The following is a 15,782-nucleotide window of genomic DNA, read 5'->3' as shown; positions in this document are numbered from 1 at the left end:
CTTATTTCCAAATAAGAATCTCTTTCGTCACTGTAATATTAGCTACCTAAAATGCCTTTGTCTCTAAAACTTGAACCTTGTTTCAATGCATTTCAATAAGCCTTTCATCTTGTTTGTTGGGTCTTGCTTTATAATTGTATCATATTTCCATCATAGATCTTGATCTCTTTCGTCACTGTAGCATAAGCATTTTAAAGTGCCTTCGTCACTGAAACTTGTACCTATTTAAATTCAAAACAAAGACCCTGTCTTTGGCAAATCCATTTCCATTTTCCTTTTCGAACTCAATTAGAGATTTTCAATGGCCTCTGCAACCATCGTGGGATAAATTAAGTCCACAATGCATTTCGACTAACTCTTTCACACCCATCTCCCCTGTCTTTTTCTACCCTCCATCGTTCTGTCTCTGTCTGGCTTTCAGTCCAATGCACTCGATACCTTTGTCTGTGTCAAATCAATTAGCAAGTGCAATTAATGAAGCGAAATGCACGAAAATAAAACCTCCTCTTTCTCCCAAAAAAAAAATGGAGAAAAAATGTAGGAAAATTTTTGGGAGAAAGCCAGAAAAATCAGTGCAGCGTAAAGAGAAAAGAAGCCGAGCGGAGAAAGTCGGGGGAGGGGGTGGAAATTGCACAGAGTAATTTGTCTTTTTCATTAATTATTTAGAGACAGCAAGGCAAAATAATGATGATGGGGAGAAGAGCAGAAATGCAGATGCGGCTGGATGGATTCTTTTTCAAGGAGCTTTCCTTCAACTATTGGCGGTTAATTAATTGAATTCTGTAGCTCAGTAACGTGGCTGCAAGTGGCACGTTGGTCTGCAATTGCAGTGCAAACTTTTTCCTTTTCCATTAAATTGGTTGAGAAGGAATCCAGTTACCTAACAAGTTTTTGGCGCATAAAGTCATTAAAGTTTTCCGAATTGATTTGAAATCGTATCCCTCCTATCCCTCATTTTCCAAAAAAGGGAAACTTTTAAGGCCATTAGATGAACAGAGAGAAGACTTTCAAATTAATTTATGGTTGCTTTGATTAGTTTTTGGCTAAAATCAGCAAGAAAACCAAACAATAATGCGGGCATTTCCCCCATTTTCGGTAATTTGCAGGGAAAGGTAATCTCAGCTGGCAAAAGTGTGACCAGCCACCCTCATTTGAATTTTTTGCAGGCCTGGCATTATTAAATCCCCTAAAGCCTCCAAGTTTATGTAGGGTCTTTATGTTTCAAAAATTATCGGCGATCTAGTAGGCCCTGCTATCGATTCCAACTCTAAATTTTGTAACCCTACGACTGAGGGCCCACAAAATAATCATTCGGGTGCTGGCCTTCGTCTGGCTAACACCTCCTTCTTTCTTTTCTTTTATTTATTTTATTTTTCTTTGTTTTTCTGATTTTCTTATTATTTTTTTTTTGGATTATTTAAAAGCCCTGCACCATCGTGGTTGTAAATAAGACGAACGGCACCTGGTTGCTTGTTTTTATTTTAAATAATTTTTAATATTTTTAAATATTTTAAGAGCCCTAAGGGTTTCTCTTGATGCTCTGTGCTCCACCGTTTCGAATTCCGGATTTTCTTTTTTTTTTTTTATTATTATTTAAAAACCATGGGCTGTAATTTTTTTTTCGCTTAAACGTTTGAATGCTTATTTTAATTTAAAATAATTTTATTTTTATTTAAAGAGCCTTTGGCCAAATTCCTCATCTTATTTTATTATTTTGATTATTATTTAAAAACCATGGACTCTTTTGTACCATAAAGTTCGTATTCACTTTTGGTCTCATTTACTGTTTTTTTTTTTTTTTTTGTTTTAAAAATGATATTGTAATATTTTATTTTACTGCCTCATAGTTGGAGTCATCGGAGACGTGGGAAAACTGTCGAAGCCCTGGCCACGCGCTTGGTTCAGGCTGTCCTTCTTTTATTTCATTAATTTAGAAACGCACAACCCCCTCTGATTGGTCACGTGCACTCCCTGCCTCAGAGCCTCAGACCTTTCAGGCTTTTATTCATTTTGATTGCTTTGTATCGATTACAAAATGCATTACAACAATTTCCAGATGATAAATAACCCAAGCTAAATGGGTGAAGAGGTTTACTGAGGGTGCGGTGGTTGCTCCTGATAGTTTGTTATTTTTTGCTCTTTTATATATTAGACATTTTTTGTTCTATTTTAACTAAAGGACTCTTATAAAAAATTATTTATTTTAAAAGTGGAAAACTTTGTACTTTATTTCCAATTTGTGGCGACCGTGACATAGTGGTCAGCAGGTGTGACCATGCTCTATTAATCAGCAATGCCCTAGTTAGCGACAAGTGACCATTCCATGATTGCTTCGAAGTGACCATGTGCCATTAATAACAAATTGAAGGCACCTTACTTGGGAGCCATTGCAATAGTACATTAACCCACACGTGTCTCCGCTTTTCTCGAACGAAATAAAATGCAATTGCGTGATTATTGAACGATTTGTATCAATTTACGCAACAAGAGATTGGTCTTCAAGTTACCCATACGTGTATACACATATATACATATTTATTTATTTGAACTCTTCCCTTCTTGAGGGTGGATGGTGGTATGGTGTGAGAATGATTATTGATATCTTTGTTCGTATGAGGGCTGGATACGAATACTCTCCCCCACCCCTCACTCAACAAACTTGTGGCAAAAGCCGAAAACCAAAGCCCCGAGGGGGAACGATTGCAGTGCCATAGCATTTATCGCAACGTGCAAAAACTTTTCCCTAACAAGTGTGTATATGTCTGTCGGTTGGAAACTCAACTCCCAGCGAGGGCGTTCATACACTTGTGTTCTTGTGGGCTTCTCAAGTTTATTAAAGTGGCATAAAAGTGTCATTGGCGTCTAATGGGCGGCGATTAGTTGGAATGAGAACGAGGCTCACAATCCCCCAAGTCTCCAGTGCCCCAGAACGATCCAAACAAAGTTCTCAGAGTCACTCTACTAAAATATCACTCTAACCAAAACAAAAAATAGTAATTGAATGTTTGCTTAAAGTAATTGCAAACTTGTCTGGTTTTATTTTTTTTTTTTTAAAGATTAAAGTCTACTCTGTATTCCACATATGGTTATCGATATAACAACTTATCGATATTAAACTTGGCTTCTTTAATGGCCGAAAGCAAACTTCATCCTGGGCGCCTTTGGGAGAAAACTTATTGAAAACTCATAAAAAGCATAAAATACAAAAATGGCTCAAGACTTGTGGAAGCTTCTGGAAGCTATGAAGCTGAAAGGACATAAACTGGTTGGGGGAAAAAAAAGCCAACGAAATTGTTTTTCTTACCCAACATCCTTTTTTCTTTATTTTATTTTTTTTTTTGTAAATCATTTAACACGCTCTCGATTTTTATTTTAATGACATGTGTGTTGGGGGATAAAAAGTTCCTTAATGTCCTTTAGGTTGAAGCACTTTGGCCAAAGACATAATGGAGCGCCACACAAGGATATCCATATCCATACATATCCTTCTTCTGTGCAAATTTGCTTGGAGGCGTTAAAGTACCAGCTCCCAGACTAACTACCAACTGCATCCGGTATGAGAAGAAGGACTATACTATATGCCTTGTCTTGGCTCCTGTGTTAATGATCATCATGAATATTCTGGCATTTGTTTGTTTGTTTGCCTTTGCCAAGTTGGCTCAGTCAAAATGTTAATATGCCCAGGCTAGGAGACCAAAACTAAACCCTGCGGCATGGTTATCCTGCGAAAGGGACTCTCGAGCTAAATATTTGATTAACTTACCAGTGACTCCACCACCTACCATCATCCTTTACCTTGTGTGGATATGTCCTGGGTGTGGAGCCAACTTAATTAAAGTTAAACAAGCAGCTAATCAAATTTTTATTACACAGTCTTTTTTTTCCCCTCACTTGCCTAAATGCGGTGTAATTTCATTTTAAAAATGCATACATAGTTTGCTTTGGTGCCACTACTCCCTTTTTTTTTCAATGAAAAAGCTTTAGTTTTTTGAATTCAATATAAAACTTTAATGTTTTATTTCATGATCTCATTTCTCTTAGGAAACTAAGAGAATATTGAGGAGTTGGCGGCGGCCAGTATCTGATCGCTGGAGGTGGCACCGTGCAGCCACCAGGCAGTCCACTTGGTGGCCGTACGCTGATCGTACTCCTCCATGTCGCAGAGCTCCTCCTCGCAGGCCCACGAGCTGAGGGTGGTGGACGTTGGAATCCTGTGGGGCAGCGCGATCAGGCTGGGGCTCATGCTTGGCAGCGATGCCATCGATCCATTATTGCCCGGCATTTGGTCGTTGGCCAGTTGGTATTGGGAACGAGTGAATTCCTGCATTTGGATCTCAGTTTTGTAGTAATGCTCCTTGGTCGGCTTGGTGTCCTTGCATGGCTTTTGCTTGGAATTCTTTTTCTTGGATTCCGGCTTGGGAGAAGAGCAGCCACAGCAGCCGAAAGAAAGCCGAAGACACATAACCAATGAGGTTGGCCGGAAAAAGGCTGAAAAAAAAGTCACAATGGTTTTTTAGAAAAGCGTTAGTGTTTTTTTTTAGGGCTTTTGGTGTTTTTGGATATTTTTATTTGGTATTATTCCAAAGAAAAACATCTACAGCCACACTAACGACATTAAACTTCAAAGATTTTATTAATAAACTATTAAATATTAGCTTATTTTTGTACTTTCTTTAAGAAATGTCTTTTCCTTCCTTCAAAAAAAAAATAAATAGAGTAACACTTGAAGCAACAAAACTCTTCTCACTTGGAATATTCTCCAATATTTATTTAGAATTTAACCACAACTTCTGGCTGGGAGCCTCCAACTGAGGTTCTACACCCCAGAGTCGTTTGCTTTTATAGCTGCCACCCCATTAACACCCCACACTACTGCCTTTGTAAACATTATTAGTTCACTCCACATACATATATGTATGTATGTAGTATATATGTTGGTACAGTTGTGTTACCTGGAACTGGCATTGAATTCTCCTCTGGGGTCCCTGGGTACTGCAGCTTATTATGCAAAATGTTGTCACTTATGGTAATTTGTCAAAAATGCACTCGATTCTATATATATATATTTTAAATCATATATGTATAGATGCATATATTATCGATATTGAAGCTACTGGTGATTTTGTGCAATTAAGTGCAATTCAACTACCTATTGTATTACCAATTTGTGAATGCAAATCACCGCCAGACTCGCATTTTATGACAAAGTTTTCCATATTGTCCTCCTCATCGCGGTGGATGCTAGAATTTCGATTAGAGGATAATGTTTCAATTGTGGGTGGCTGGTGTACATCGGCATGGATGCAAAATTCCTCGCGACCAGCCGGCGAATGGGATGGTGTCCTGGTCGTGCGGGGAACTGTACGGGCTCGATGAAATGGCTCCGTCTGGACAATGGTTGGTTTTGGAACTAAAACTGGCACCGTCTGTCGCTCCATGAAAGTACTACGATCATCACCGTCACATTCTCGCCGACAGAGCACAAACATCAGGCAATTCTCCAGGCTGTTCATGTCGTGGTGTTTCAATTCCAAATCCATTCCCTGAAATTCTGGTTAGCTTTTTATAAGCCCATTAGTGTTTTCAGTGCCAGATGGTTAACTCTAAGCCTGTTTCTTTCTTATCATAATTTTTTTTTTTTTTTTTTGATTTCTTAGAAGCTACAATGGTACTGCCAATGACCAAGTCAACTCATACTTTTCCTTTAATTTTCTTTAAACTTTCAATTTCAATTAGCATTTTGGCAAAAGTTTCGGGCCCTAATGAGTTTTGTAATTATCCAAAAAGTTGGAAAATTAAAATGAATACAAAAGCGAAAAAGAAAAATCCAAGAGGCAGAGGGTTCTATTCTATTCAGCATTTATACAATTTTGAAAATGATTTAGGCAAGTAGGTTGAGTAATTCCAAAGGCGATAATTAAAAGGGATATACATATAAATATAAGTGAAGGCTAAATATTGTTATTCTCTATTTTCCATGGAGAGAAACTAAAACCTTGTTATAAACATAAATGGTATATGGGTATAAGGGTATTGGGTTTTCTGGGTTTTGGGTTTCTGGCTTCTAAACTCTGAATTCCTGGGATTGAAGTTCGTATTCCCCTTTTCCCCCATCGCACCGCATCATTGTGGTTTTCAGAACTGAAATTTTTCGCAATTCCCAGTGCGAGTGTTTGTTTATGTCTCTCTGCGAGTTTGGGGTTTATTATTTTTTTTTTTTTGTTGGTCTTGGGGGATTGGTATTACCCATCCCCTTGGAGATAAACAAAAATAGGAAACTAGGAAAGTGTTTTAAAATTTAAAAAATATTGTTTTATTTAAGTTTTTTTTTTTTATAAAGAATTCTGGTTATTATAGGGTATCTTTCTAGTCTAGTATTTGTACTTATTTTGCCTTATTCGCTTCCAACTTGTTTATATTGCGTACTTTTTCCCAATGTTTGGTCTCGTGACAAGCCAGGCGCATAACCGCAAAACAGACGCGTAGAATAGTGAGTGGAAAAAGTGGGTGGCTTTTGGAAGCTTGTTGTCCATCCCAACCACCGCATAAAATCCCAAACCCAAACCATCCCATCCCATTCACAGTACCATCCAGCTCCATTTTCAATTTGTTGAGCATACTTTTCGGGGCTGTCTCCGTTTCTATGCCAATCTGCGTTTCTCATTCAAAAAAAAAAAAAAAAACCAACCACCCAACCACCCATCTAACCAGGCAGCCCCATCCTCATCCCAGACCAGGACCAGCACCAGGACCAGGACCAGCTTCAATCTCCATTTTTATGCCCCTTTACTGGTTTTTCGGCTGCTTCCGTATTTTGCTTTTGTGGTCATGCCCACTTGATGCGTATTTAATTAACGTTAATTGAAATTGATTTATGTATGCAGCATGCGTACTTGCCACTGCCAGAGTCCTCCTTTTTTTTTTTTTTTTTTTGAAAAATATGCTGCGTGAAATTTGTGGCAAGTCGTTGTTGAGGGTTGTGTGCATCAATTGACAAATTTTCGGCATATCCCAGGCATGAAAAATTTGGCATTTTTGGGGTTCATTAAATTGATTAAACAAAATGGCAAGCATGGACATATTTAGTGGCTTTATGGAAGGACTAATGAAAGCAGGCTGGCAAGGATATTGATTGAAATTAGATGGAAATTTCAGAATTATTAGAGGATTTAATTATTATTTCTGCTAATTAAGTTAGAACTTAGATCTGCTGTATAACTAAGAATTATATACTGAAATATAATTACCAGGCTGTTTAAAAACATATCAATTATTCTATGATTTTCAAAAAAAATAATGTTTGTTTTTCCATTATAAATAGGAAATTGTAAACAATCATATGTATATATCATATCAACAGCCTTAAGAAATCAAATAGTAATGAAGTAGTACAATTTTTTACTTTTATTTTGGTAGAAATTCATTAAGAAAATAAAAAAAAATAATTTAAAAAAATAGCGCCCTCCTCCTCGATTCTCAAAGGTTGCACTTAAGCAGGGCCGGAAAATCCAAAAAATATTTACTATTTTTCTTAAAATTTTTTTTTTTTTTGATTTTTTTTGTTGTAATATTTGTTTGTTGTACTGTTTTTTGTTGCCTTTATGTGTTTTAATTAAAACATTTTCAAAAAACCCACAAATACCTACATAAAAAGCCTAAAAAAAACAAACTAATTTCATCGAAAAACACAAATCTGGTCGAAATGCAACCAGAAACAGAGAATAAAGACCAGACCCCACACCCCCATTTTTAGGGGGTAAGCCCATGAAAATGAACGAGTGGCAAATGAAAGAAAAGCTTTCGATGCGTGTTTGCGCAATTTCCACATCATTAATTTTCGTTTCTACAACTACAGCCAAAGAGAGTCCTATAGAGCCAGCCCTACCGGGTCCTTCGTCCTTCGTCCTAGGTCCTTTTGTATTCTGCTTTTATGTTGATTTAATTAGAGGAGAAATCACAGGGCTTGGTTTTTCCTTTTTTGGGAGGAGATTCTTTTATTGCATAATTTTGAGATGTGCAGTCGAAATCGAAAATGAAAAAGAAAAACAAAAGCCCACAAGGATGAAGGATACTGCAATCAGGAAGAGCAAACACCAAACAGCTAAACAAAGAACCATAACAATAAACAAAAAAAAAAAAAAAATGATAAAATAAGGAAAATTCATCTTAAACAGGCAGCAAGGGAAAAACTTCGAGTTCCTAAGATCGTAAATTAGAAATGGCATTTTATGCGTGAGCAAATAAAAATTCTTTATATATATATATTCGGTAGCTATATAAGCTTCGATGTTTGTATATGGCTATGTATTTCTGCATAAAAAGTTTCATTTTCTTTAGGGTCTGTCATAAAATTACTCATACGACTTGTTAACCGTTTTCTCACAAAAGATACACATTGATTTTCTTTTTCTCGTTTTTCTTTCTCGTTTCAGGTGAGTTTTCGGTATCGTTTTCCCCTTACATGTGTGTTGGTGAGTGCGTTTGTTTGAGATACTCGGGTACGGGTAGGTACAAGAGTCCTTGGTAATGCGAGACGAATGGTATTGGGTTTCTATTGATGATGAAATGGAGCAGGCGATGGCGAATCCGAGAAAAGCGAAAGCCGAGCCCCGGCATTAAATGTTCGCCATTGATTCAATGGCAATGTAAACAAATGAGATTTTTCGCTGCAAAAACTTCAACTCACTCAACTGAAAGCGCTGCACTGAAAGAAATTAATGGGTAATGGGGTAAGATTTTGGGTTTTGGGGGTAAAGGACTAAAGAAAAGTAGAACGATGAGATGGTAAGGAACAAAAACTATGGGCTTGAAATTTAAATAGTTAAATTTTAAAATATAACTGAAATTCTTGTAATGAACAAGTGTTCAATTAGTGAAATCTTAACATTATGTAGATGTTTTCGTCACTTATAAATTTTAAAACATAAATTCTTACCATTAAATAGAGGTTTTCATGACAAGTATATTTTTTAAATAGTTATTTTAATCAAAACTTGAGATTTTGAATAAATTGTGAATTTTGAATAAATTTGAATTGTGAATAAATCTCAACATTAAATAACGACGTTCGTCACTAAAAAATATGACAATATTGCTCTTGAAAAGGGTTTCGATTATCTAGATTCTTTATAGTTTTAAAAACATAAAAAAAATCTAAAAAACCCTTTAAAAACTAAGCTATAGAGATTTTTTTGCAGTGCCTATTTCTGGCTTTGTTCCGGTTTTTTTTTGCCTCCTCCTCCCCCTCCCTCTCTCGAATAACACAGAGTAACAACAAAGGAATTTTCCTAATTATGCGTTCACCTGCACGTACACAGAAAAGCTTCGAGGGGAGGAGAAGAATTCAAGAGGGGATGAATTTAAGGGGGTGGGGGGAGGAGTGTTACCAACAGTACAAGAGATTTTCTCAACACAGAAAGCCAAATACCAAATGGACCATGAAAACAAAAATCGCACAACAATTTTTTGGAAAATTGTAAAAACAAAAGAAATCCCATAAAAGGCAGGGGCATACAGTGTGAGAGGGGTGTGGCATTAAACTTTCCCAGTCTGGGGTTAGTAAGGGGGGCAGAGGTGGGGTTAGTAGAAATAAAGCCAGTGAATATTCACCAAGTTGAACTTTCTGTGATTAACAATTACACAAAAACCAGATGAAAATCCCCCACTACCAGAAAGGCAAAAGCAACCGAGGTGGAAGTTTCGCATTCCAAAACCCTCCAAAAACCCCTTTCTCCTTTTTTTCTGTGGGGGGGGTCTGTGTGGGCGTGGCTGAGACCGGTACGTGAGCTTTGCCATAAGCAATTTAGCTAATTTAGCTACAAAACCAAACAAAACAAGGCCAAAAAACAATGTCTAAACCAGGAACTAGAGGCCAAAATAATCAAAGCGGAAGGAAAACAAAAACAGGGGTGGGGGAGGGTTAAGGGAAACAGGAGTAGGGCGGGGTACCTAAAATCAGAAAAATATATAAAGCATAAATAATTATATATCTAAAAGTTTTTAATTAAAAACACTCACCAAAAATCGAGATGTAGCCATGGCTAGGGCCATATCTGATTATGTACCTTCATAGTCCCCATTTTTAAAGGTGGTCTTCGAAAAAATTGGAAAAAATTTTAGAGAAACTTTCGTTAAAAGATTTGAATGCAGTTTAGTGGAGAATGAATCTAGAATTCGTTTAAGGTATTCCGCTTTAGAATCGGATGAATATTCGTCGAGATATAGACTTTCCAAGGAGCACTTTCTTAAAAGCCTTGATTTTTCCCCATTTTTAAAGGGGGTCCATCAGAAAATTTTGAAAAATTCGAATAAAAAATGTTGTTACGGGGTTTGAATGTAGATTGATGGAGATTTGTTCTAAATTCATTTAAGGTATCCCACTCAAGAATCGGATACAATTTCTCCAAGATATGTTCTTCTCAAGGACGATATAGTCTCCTTTTCCCATTTTCAAAGAGGACTCTATCAGAAATATCATTTAAATACTTTAATTAAATTTCTTAAAAAAAAACCCAAAAAAATATTAAAATTAAAACATAATTAAAAGAATTAATATTCTTAAAAAAAATACCAAATCCCTGCACTTTTAGCCGCAAGTGGCGCGAAAAAGAATAGGAAGTGCATGAAAATAACAATAAATGTAATACAGTGCTGGCAAAAAGTAGATGCACAGTGGCAGTAATAATAATAATAGCAATAATAATAATAATCCAGCCAAGGATGCTCCAGCAACCAGGAGGTCTTGGCCGGCCAGTCCTCTCCCAGCTCCCAGCTCCCCGCCCCCCCTCTAATAACTGTTTCTTTTTATGGCCGCACAACAAAAGGCTAAAAAGGACAAAGAGGGGGGTGGAAGGGGGGATGCGCCGGGCTTACAAATGAAATTTCCAGTGGAACTATAGTCTGTCTGAAAGCAGAAAAATGCATTTGATTGAATTTTGAATAGTCGGATGGGTGTGGCAAGGACACAAGCTAAAAGGACTAAATTGTGTCTGGAATCCTGTTTGCCAGTTGGCACGTAGCCTTGAAAATCCTCGACCGATGTTGTCCAGGATATTGGAGATTATTCCGAAAATTTAATTAACAAAATGGTCAGAGTTTTAAGGAGAATTTTCAAAAAAAAACCACAAAGTCTATAAGATTCTGTGTATATTCCAATTTTTAAAGCATACTTTTCTGGGCCTCGGCTTCGGTTTATTTTTTTTGTTGTCATTTCTGGATTTATCTTTCGTTTTTGTATGGAAATCGTTGCTTTTATTCACCGCCACCGGCAATCACGCGCCTCACCCAGCCACGCCTTGGTCCAATTGCCGCGCCCACTCTGCCACTCGGCCCACTGCTAGAGGGTGCTGCTATCGCTATCTCATAATTGCGTAGGCGAGTTTTTAGTGCTCATTAAAAGCGTTAATCGTTTGGCTGCCTTTGTCGATTTCGCTTTGTCTCTATCACTTTGCCAGCCATCTCTTTTCAGAGACTATCTGTCTGTCCCCCCCAAACCCCAAAAGGCAGGGGCTTCACAAAGAGGCCCAAAAGGGGGGTTTTAATGAAAATAGCTATAAAGTACTATTGAAAAAAATAGTTTAAATTTTTTATTAAAAAAATTAAATCCCCTTTTTTTGTTAGGGGGGTTGACTACGCCACTGTCCACCTATTGTTCCTGCAGTTGAAACACTTCACTTTTAATTCAGTGGGCGGCTTGGTTGGAGTTTGGGTCTCAAAACCGATTTGCATAAATTTCCAACAATGATAGCCCAGGATCCGTACTTGTATCCTGTATCCCTGTCCGTGTCCGTGTCCATGTCCTTGTCTGTCCGTTTGTCCGCTTGTCTGTGCGTCTGGGCGCCGTAATTTGAAAAGTGTGATGGAACGCTGTCATCGCTTTTGGCGAAAAAGAAAAAAAAAAATGCAAGAAATACACTTAATTAAAATTTTTATTACACAAATTTTTTTGCTTTTGTGTCGATAATTTTATGCTTATCATCCAGCGGCAGTCGGGGGGGGGCGGTGTAGTGTGAGGTTGAAGGAAGGAAGTTCTCTAATTTGCAACATCAGCATTTTCACCTGGCCAGGTGTTTGTTGCACGAATGGGTGGTTGGTTGCTACTCCCAGCAGTACCTTCACAAATGCCTTGAGGCAAACGCATAAAAACGGAAATTAAAAAGGAAGCCAACGCAGCAGAGTTTTCCCTTCTCATTCGCTTTTCCTTTTCAAAAGTCTTCTGGACTTGGTCGTTTGCTTTTCCGCTTTTCTTTTCTACCCCACACACACACACTTTTCGCGATTCGTTCGGAAGTTTCAGCTTAATATGGAGGAAATTTCATTAAAGTTGATACAACTCCCATCTGGGGGGGTTTGCCAGACTTGTCACTTGATAGTTGGCTCTCATCAATCTCGTCAATTTTTCAAAGTCCTTAATCAGCGTTTCTTGGGATGAGATGTCTTGGCAGTGAAGTCGGATGGTTATATTCATTATAAATGTTGTAGAATTTAAAACTAAAGGTCTTTAAGATTTAAAAGAAGTCCCTAAAGCTTTAGGTTCTGATTAGAATAAAGATTTCAAATTGAATCATAGTCTTAAAAGCCAAAAAATCAGAAGAAGCTGAGAAGTTGAAACATTTCTATACTTTTTCTTTATTTTAATGTGACCAAAACTCTTTTTATTAAATTTCCTTAAGCATATCCTTATGAATTTTAAAAGAAAAGGACCTAAGATTAAGTTATAGTCCTAAAACCAAGAAACTAGACCCTTGGACTACTTTAAACATGTCCTTCCTTAAACAAACAAACAAGTTCCAACATTGGTACACTCCTTCTTTATTTTAATGTGACCAAACTCGTTTCTGGTCAATTTCCTTATGCACATCTGGAAATGCCTTTGCACTTCAAGTGCAGAAAATTGTTGCCAATTTCGAGGGAAAACCCCAAAACCCAAAACCGCAACCAAAACTAATGAGAGCCCATCACAGTTAAAATCCAAAATCGAGAGCAACAATTGCACAGGTGAGTGTGGCGTCGTATCCTTACACCTGTCCTGCAATCAATTTAACAGCCATGTGGCACTTGGCCAGGCGGAAAGAGGGGCCAGCCAAATGAGTTTCAATCATGAGAACGACACAATAACCACCCCAGACCAGAGCCTCTCTTAGAAGACTGGCAGGCCAGCAGGCCAGGAGGCCAGGAGGCTTGCAGGCTAGCAGGCTAGCTGGCAGGCGTGAGCCATAAAAAATTTAAGCAATGCGGCATTTTACACCTTCGCCAGGATAAGAAGAAGAAGAAGAAGGCGGCCGCCTGTAGGTGGATGCTGAAGCCATCAGGATGGCAATCAAAAGCAATGATTGTTGCTCATAAAACGAAACGGTTATGTTTATCTGGGCTTGTGCCCAGAAGCGGATATCCTACACTCTCTCTACTATATATACATATATATTTTCAGTTGGAGCCTTGGGGGGGTGCGGTCGGGGAAGTTGGCTAATGGAATGCGATGGCAAAACGCAACTCTCGGCGAATCCCTTTGCCTAAGTAAAAGAAATGAGAGCACCAAGTAAATATTTAATGACAGACTCCTCTGTCCCGCCAACCATCCAACCATCTCATTCCAACCTGGGCTAATGGACAGGTCCTGGAAAACGCCCACGCGGCGAAACGATTCGGTGTTGTGCTTACTTTTTGAACAAGTGCAAATGTTTTTCATGACTTTTCATTTTATTTAATTTCGCTTTTATTATGATTATATTTTCAGCCGCTTTTTACGCCGGCTTCCGGTCCCCTCTGGCCTCACTCTGGCCTGTTTTTCGGGTTCAGTTCGCCTAACGATGAAATGACTTAATAAAAAAGTTGTTTTCAACTTTTATTTTCATTTTTTTTTTTCGAACGGAAATCGAAGTTTGTGCCATTGGTGTTGAAAATGTTATTATGGGCCTTTAACTGTTTCAATTCCGTCACATACCATGGCCATACTGTCAAGTTTAGTAAGCTATCGGACTTAATTGGTCACACTTTAAAGCTTAAGGTGTTTTTTTTTTTTATTTTCTAAAGAAAGAAGAGTTTTAAGCCCAAAATTAATATAAAATTAAGCCCTGAACTCAAAACTGTTCCAATTCCGCTGCCTGGCATGGTCACACTACCAAGTACAGTTATGTATTATTAATATTAGTTTTAAAGTCACTTCTCAAAATTAAATCTTCCCAAAACAAAACCCCACAAAACACAAGCAAATGCCATGAAAATTGAAAATGAAACATACCACACCGCAATTCAAGAAACAAATGGATGGCCAAAGACAGGAGTTTTCTTCTATTTTTTTTTTTTTTTTGGAGTTAGCTGATGAGTCTGGGGAAGTGTGGAAGGTGTACTAGTTCGAGCAATGCAATTTCCAGCCAAGAAGCACCGAAAAAAAAAAATAGAATGCAGAAATAAACGTGCAGACATGTGCCGCGCCAGTAAGCGATAGTCACTTAGTGCTTTTCCTCTGGGTGGGCTATGTGGGCGGATGAGGCGGGCGGAAAAAAAAAAAAACTATATATATATGGTTAGTGTTAGGGATGCAGCTGACGGGGTGGCTATGCCATGGTTTAACTTTGGCAAACGCTTACGCAACGTTTTGTTTGGACAATGGAGGCCAGTGCGGATGGGTCGGGATGTGCTCGGAGGGATGGAGGGAAGTGAGACAAATGGCTGCGCCCGGGTGGCAACTGGCTGACAGGTGAGGAACGTGGCTCTACCCAAAAGGACTGGAGACTGGAAGCAAACTGCAAGTCCGTAACAGCACTGGGAAATAACACTGAAAGCCTGAGAGAAACACCAGAGGAGGTGGTGGTGGTGGTGGTGCTGAAAAATTTACATAAAGCAAATGAAGCTGAAATGGAGAAATTCTAAAGTGAGTGTGGTATGGTGGTATGGTGGTATGGTGTGGCACGTGGATAGTTTCCATTGCCTTGACCAAAAAAGGTAAATACTTCAATTTGCGCAAAATGTTTCCCCACAGATATGTATGAATGTTTCAGTTGAAAAATGTGTAAGATAAATACTCTAGAAATTCAGAAATTCTCCCCCCAAAAAGATACAAAGTGAAATGGTAAATTCTCAATGCCATGCCTTGGGCCCCCCTTAATGAAGTTGTAGTTATGTCCAGTTTGGTTCAGTGCAATGCTCTGTATCCTCTTCCGTTTGGTGTCATGTTTGCTTAGTATCCTGGCAGGCTCCTGCTGCTCCTGCCACACACTGTTGCATATCCCAGGCCGTGCCAAGCCGACCCGAGCCAGGCCGAGTCTGGAGTGCACACACATCCTTTTATCTTGGCCTGCCACACGTCAAAGCTCATTGACAGGCCATATGTCAGAAATTGATTCGTCGCTGCACCTTGCTGCACCAGAGCTCCCAGCTATGTCCTGGCCCGAGTCCTACGCTTGGCATTCCCCAAAACATCCCTTGGAGAACCAAAATTGAGATACCAAAACCAAATTACGTGCGACAATTGTTAGACAGAGAAAGGCATGGGTAATTCTAGAGTGAAGCTAGTAGTAGTAGAATCTAGTAGAGTCGAGTCGAATTGAGTGGAGTTGTGTAGAAGCATGTGATGAAGCACTTCCTGCCCTCATCCTCATGTCTAGCTTTCAGAGGCGATTTGTTTTTCAAAGTCTCAAGTGCATCCGCAATTTGTTTGTTTCGGTTGGTTGTTTGTTTCGAAAATGCATTTGCAGGACATTTGAAGGGGTCATTGAATGCCCTTAAGGGGCTTTTATCTAATGAATGTGTACATTCGAAACTGTCAAAATTTCTTAAAGGGA

At 38.5% G+C, this 15,782-nt stretch overlaps 2 protein-coding genes across 9 annotated transcripts in view; one reads left to right on the top strand and one right to left on the bottom strand.

Annotated features, from left to right (window-relative positions):
* The window catches only part of LOC108128862 (uncharacterized protein CG43867), a 104,737-nt gene that overhangs the window by 46,395 nt on the left and 42,560 nt on the right, over positions 1-15,782 (top strand). The window contains exon 1 of one of the 8 annotated variants that reach the window (XM_070282884.1): positions 6,947-6,953. The exons of the other annotated variants lie outside the window; for them this stretch is intronic. The gene's annotated coding sequence lies outside the window, so the exon portion shown is untranslated. Of the gene's footprint in view, positions 1-6,946; positions 6,954-15,782 lie in introns of those variants that run through there. 8 annotated transcript variants of the gene reach the window in all.
* LOC108128964 (uncharacterized) lies at positions 3,980-4,860 on the bottom strand. Its single transcript, XM_017246857.3, has 2 exons — positions 4,748-4,860; positions 3,980-4,488 (listed from the first exon to the last, which is right to left on the bottom strand). Exon 2 carries the CDS (start codon positions 4,460-4,462, stop codon positions 4,046-4,048), a length of 417 nt encoding a protein of 138 aa, XP_017102346.1. The 5' UTR covers positions 4,463-4,488; positions 4,748-4,860; the 3' UTR covers positions 3,980-4,045.

The sequence above is a fragment of the Drosophila bipectinata genome, chromosome XL (genome assembly GCF_030179905.1).
Source record: "Drosophila bipectinata strain 14024-0381.07 chromosome XL, DbipHiC1v2, whole genome shotgun sequence".
NCBI classification, from domain to species: domain Eukaryota; kingdom Metazoa; phylum Arthropoda; class Insecta; order Diptera; family Drosophilidae; genus Drosophila; species Drosophila bipectinata.
The sequence above is the reverse complement of the archived record's forward strand: the minus strand, read 5'-3'. Positions and strand labels throughout refer to the sequence as shown.

Excerpts from the sequence above, each read along its gene's own strand:
- LOC108128964 (XM_017246857.3), bottom strand. The coding sequence starts at position 4,462 with ATGTGTCTTCGGCTTTCTTTCGGCTGCTGTGGCTGCTCTTCTCCCAAG.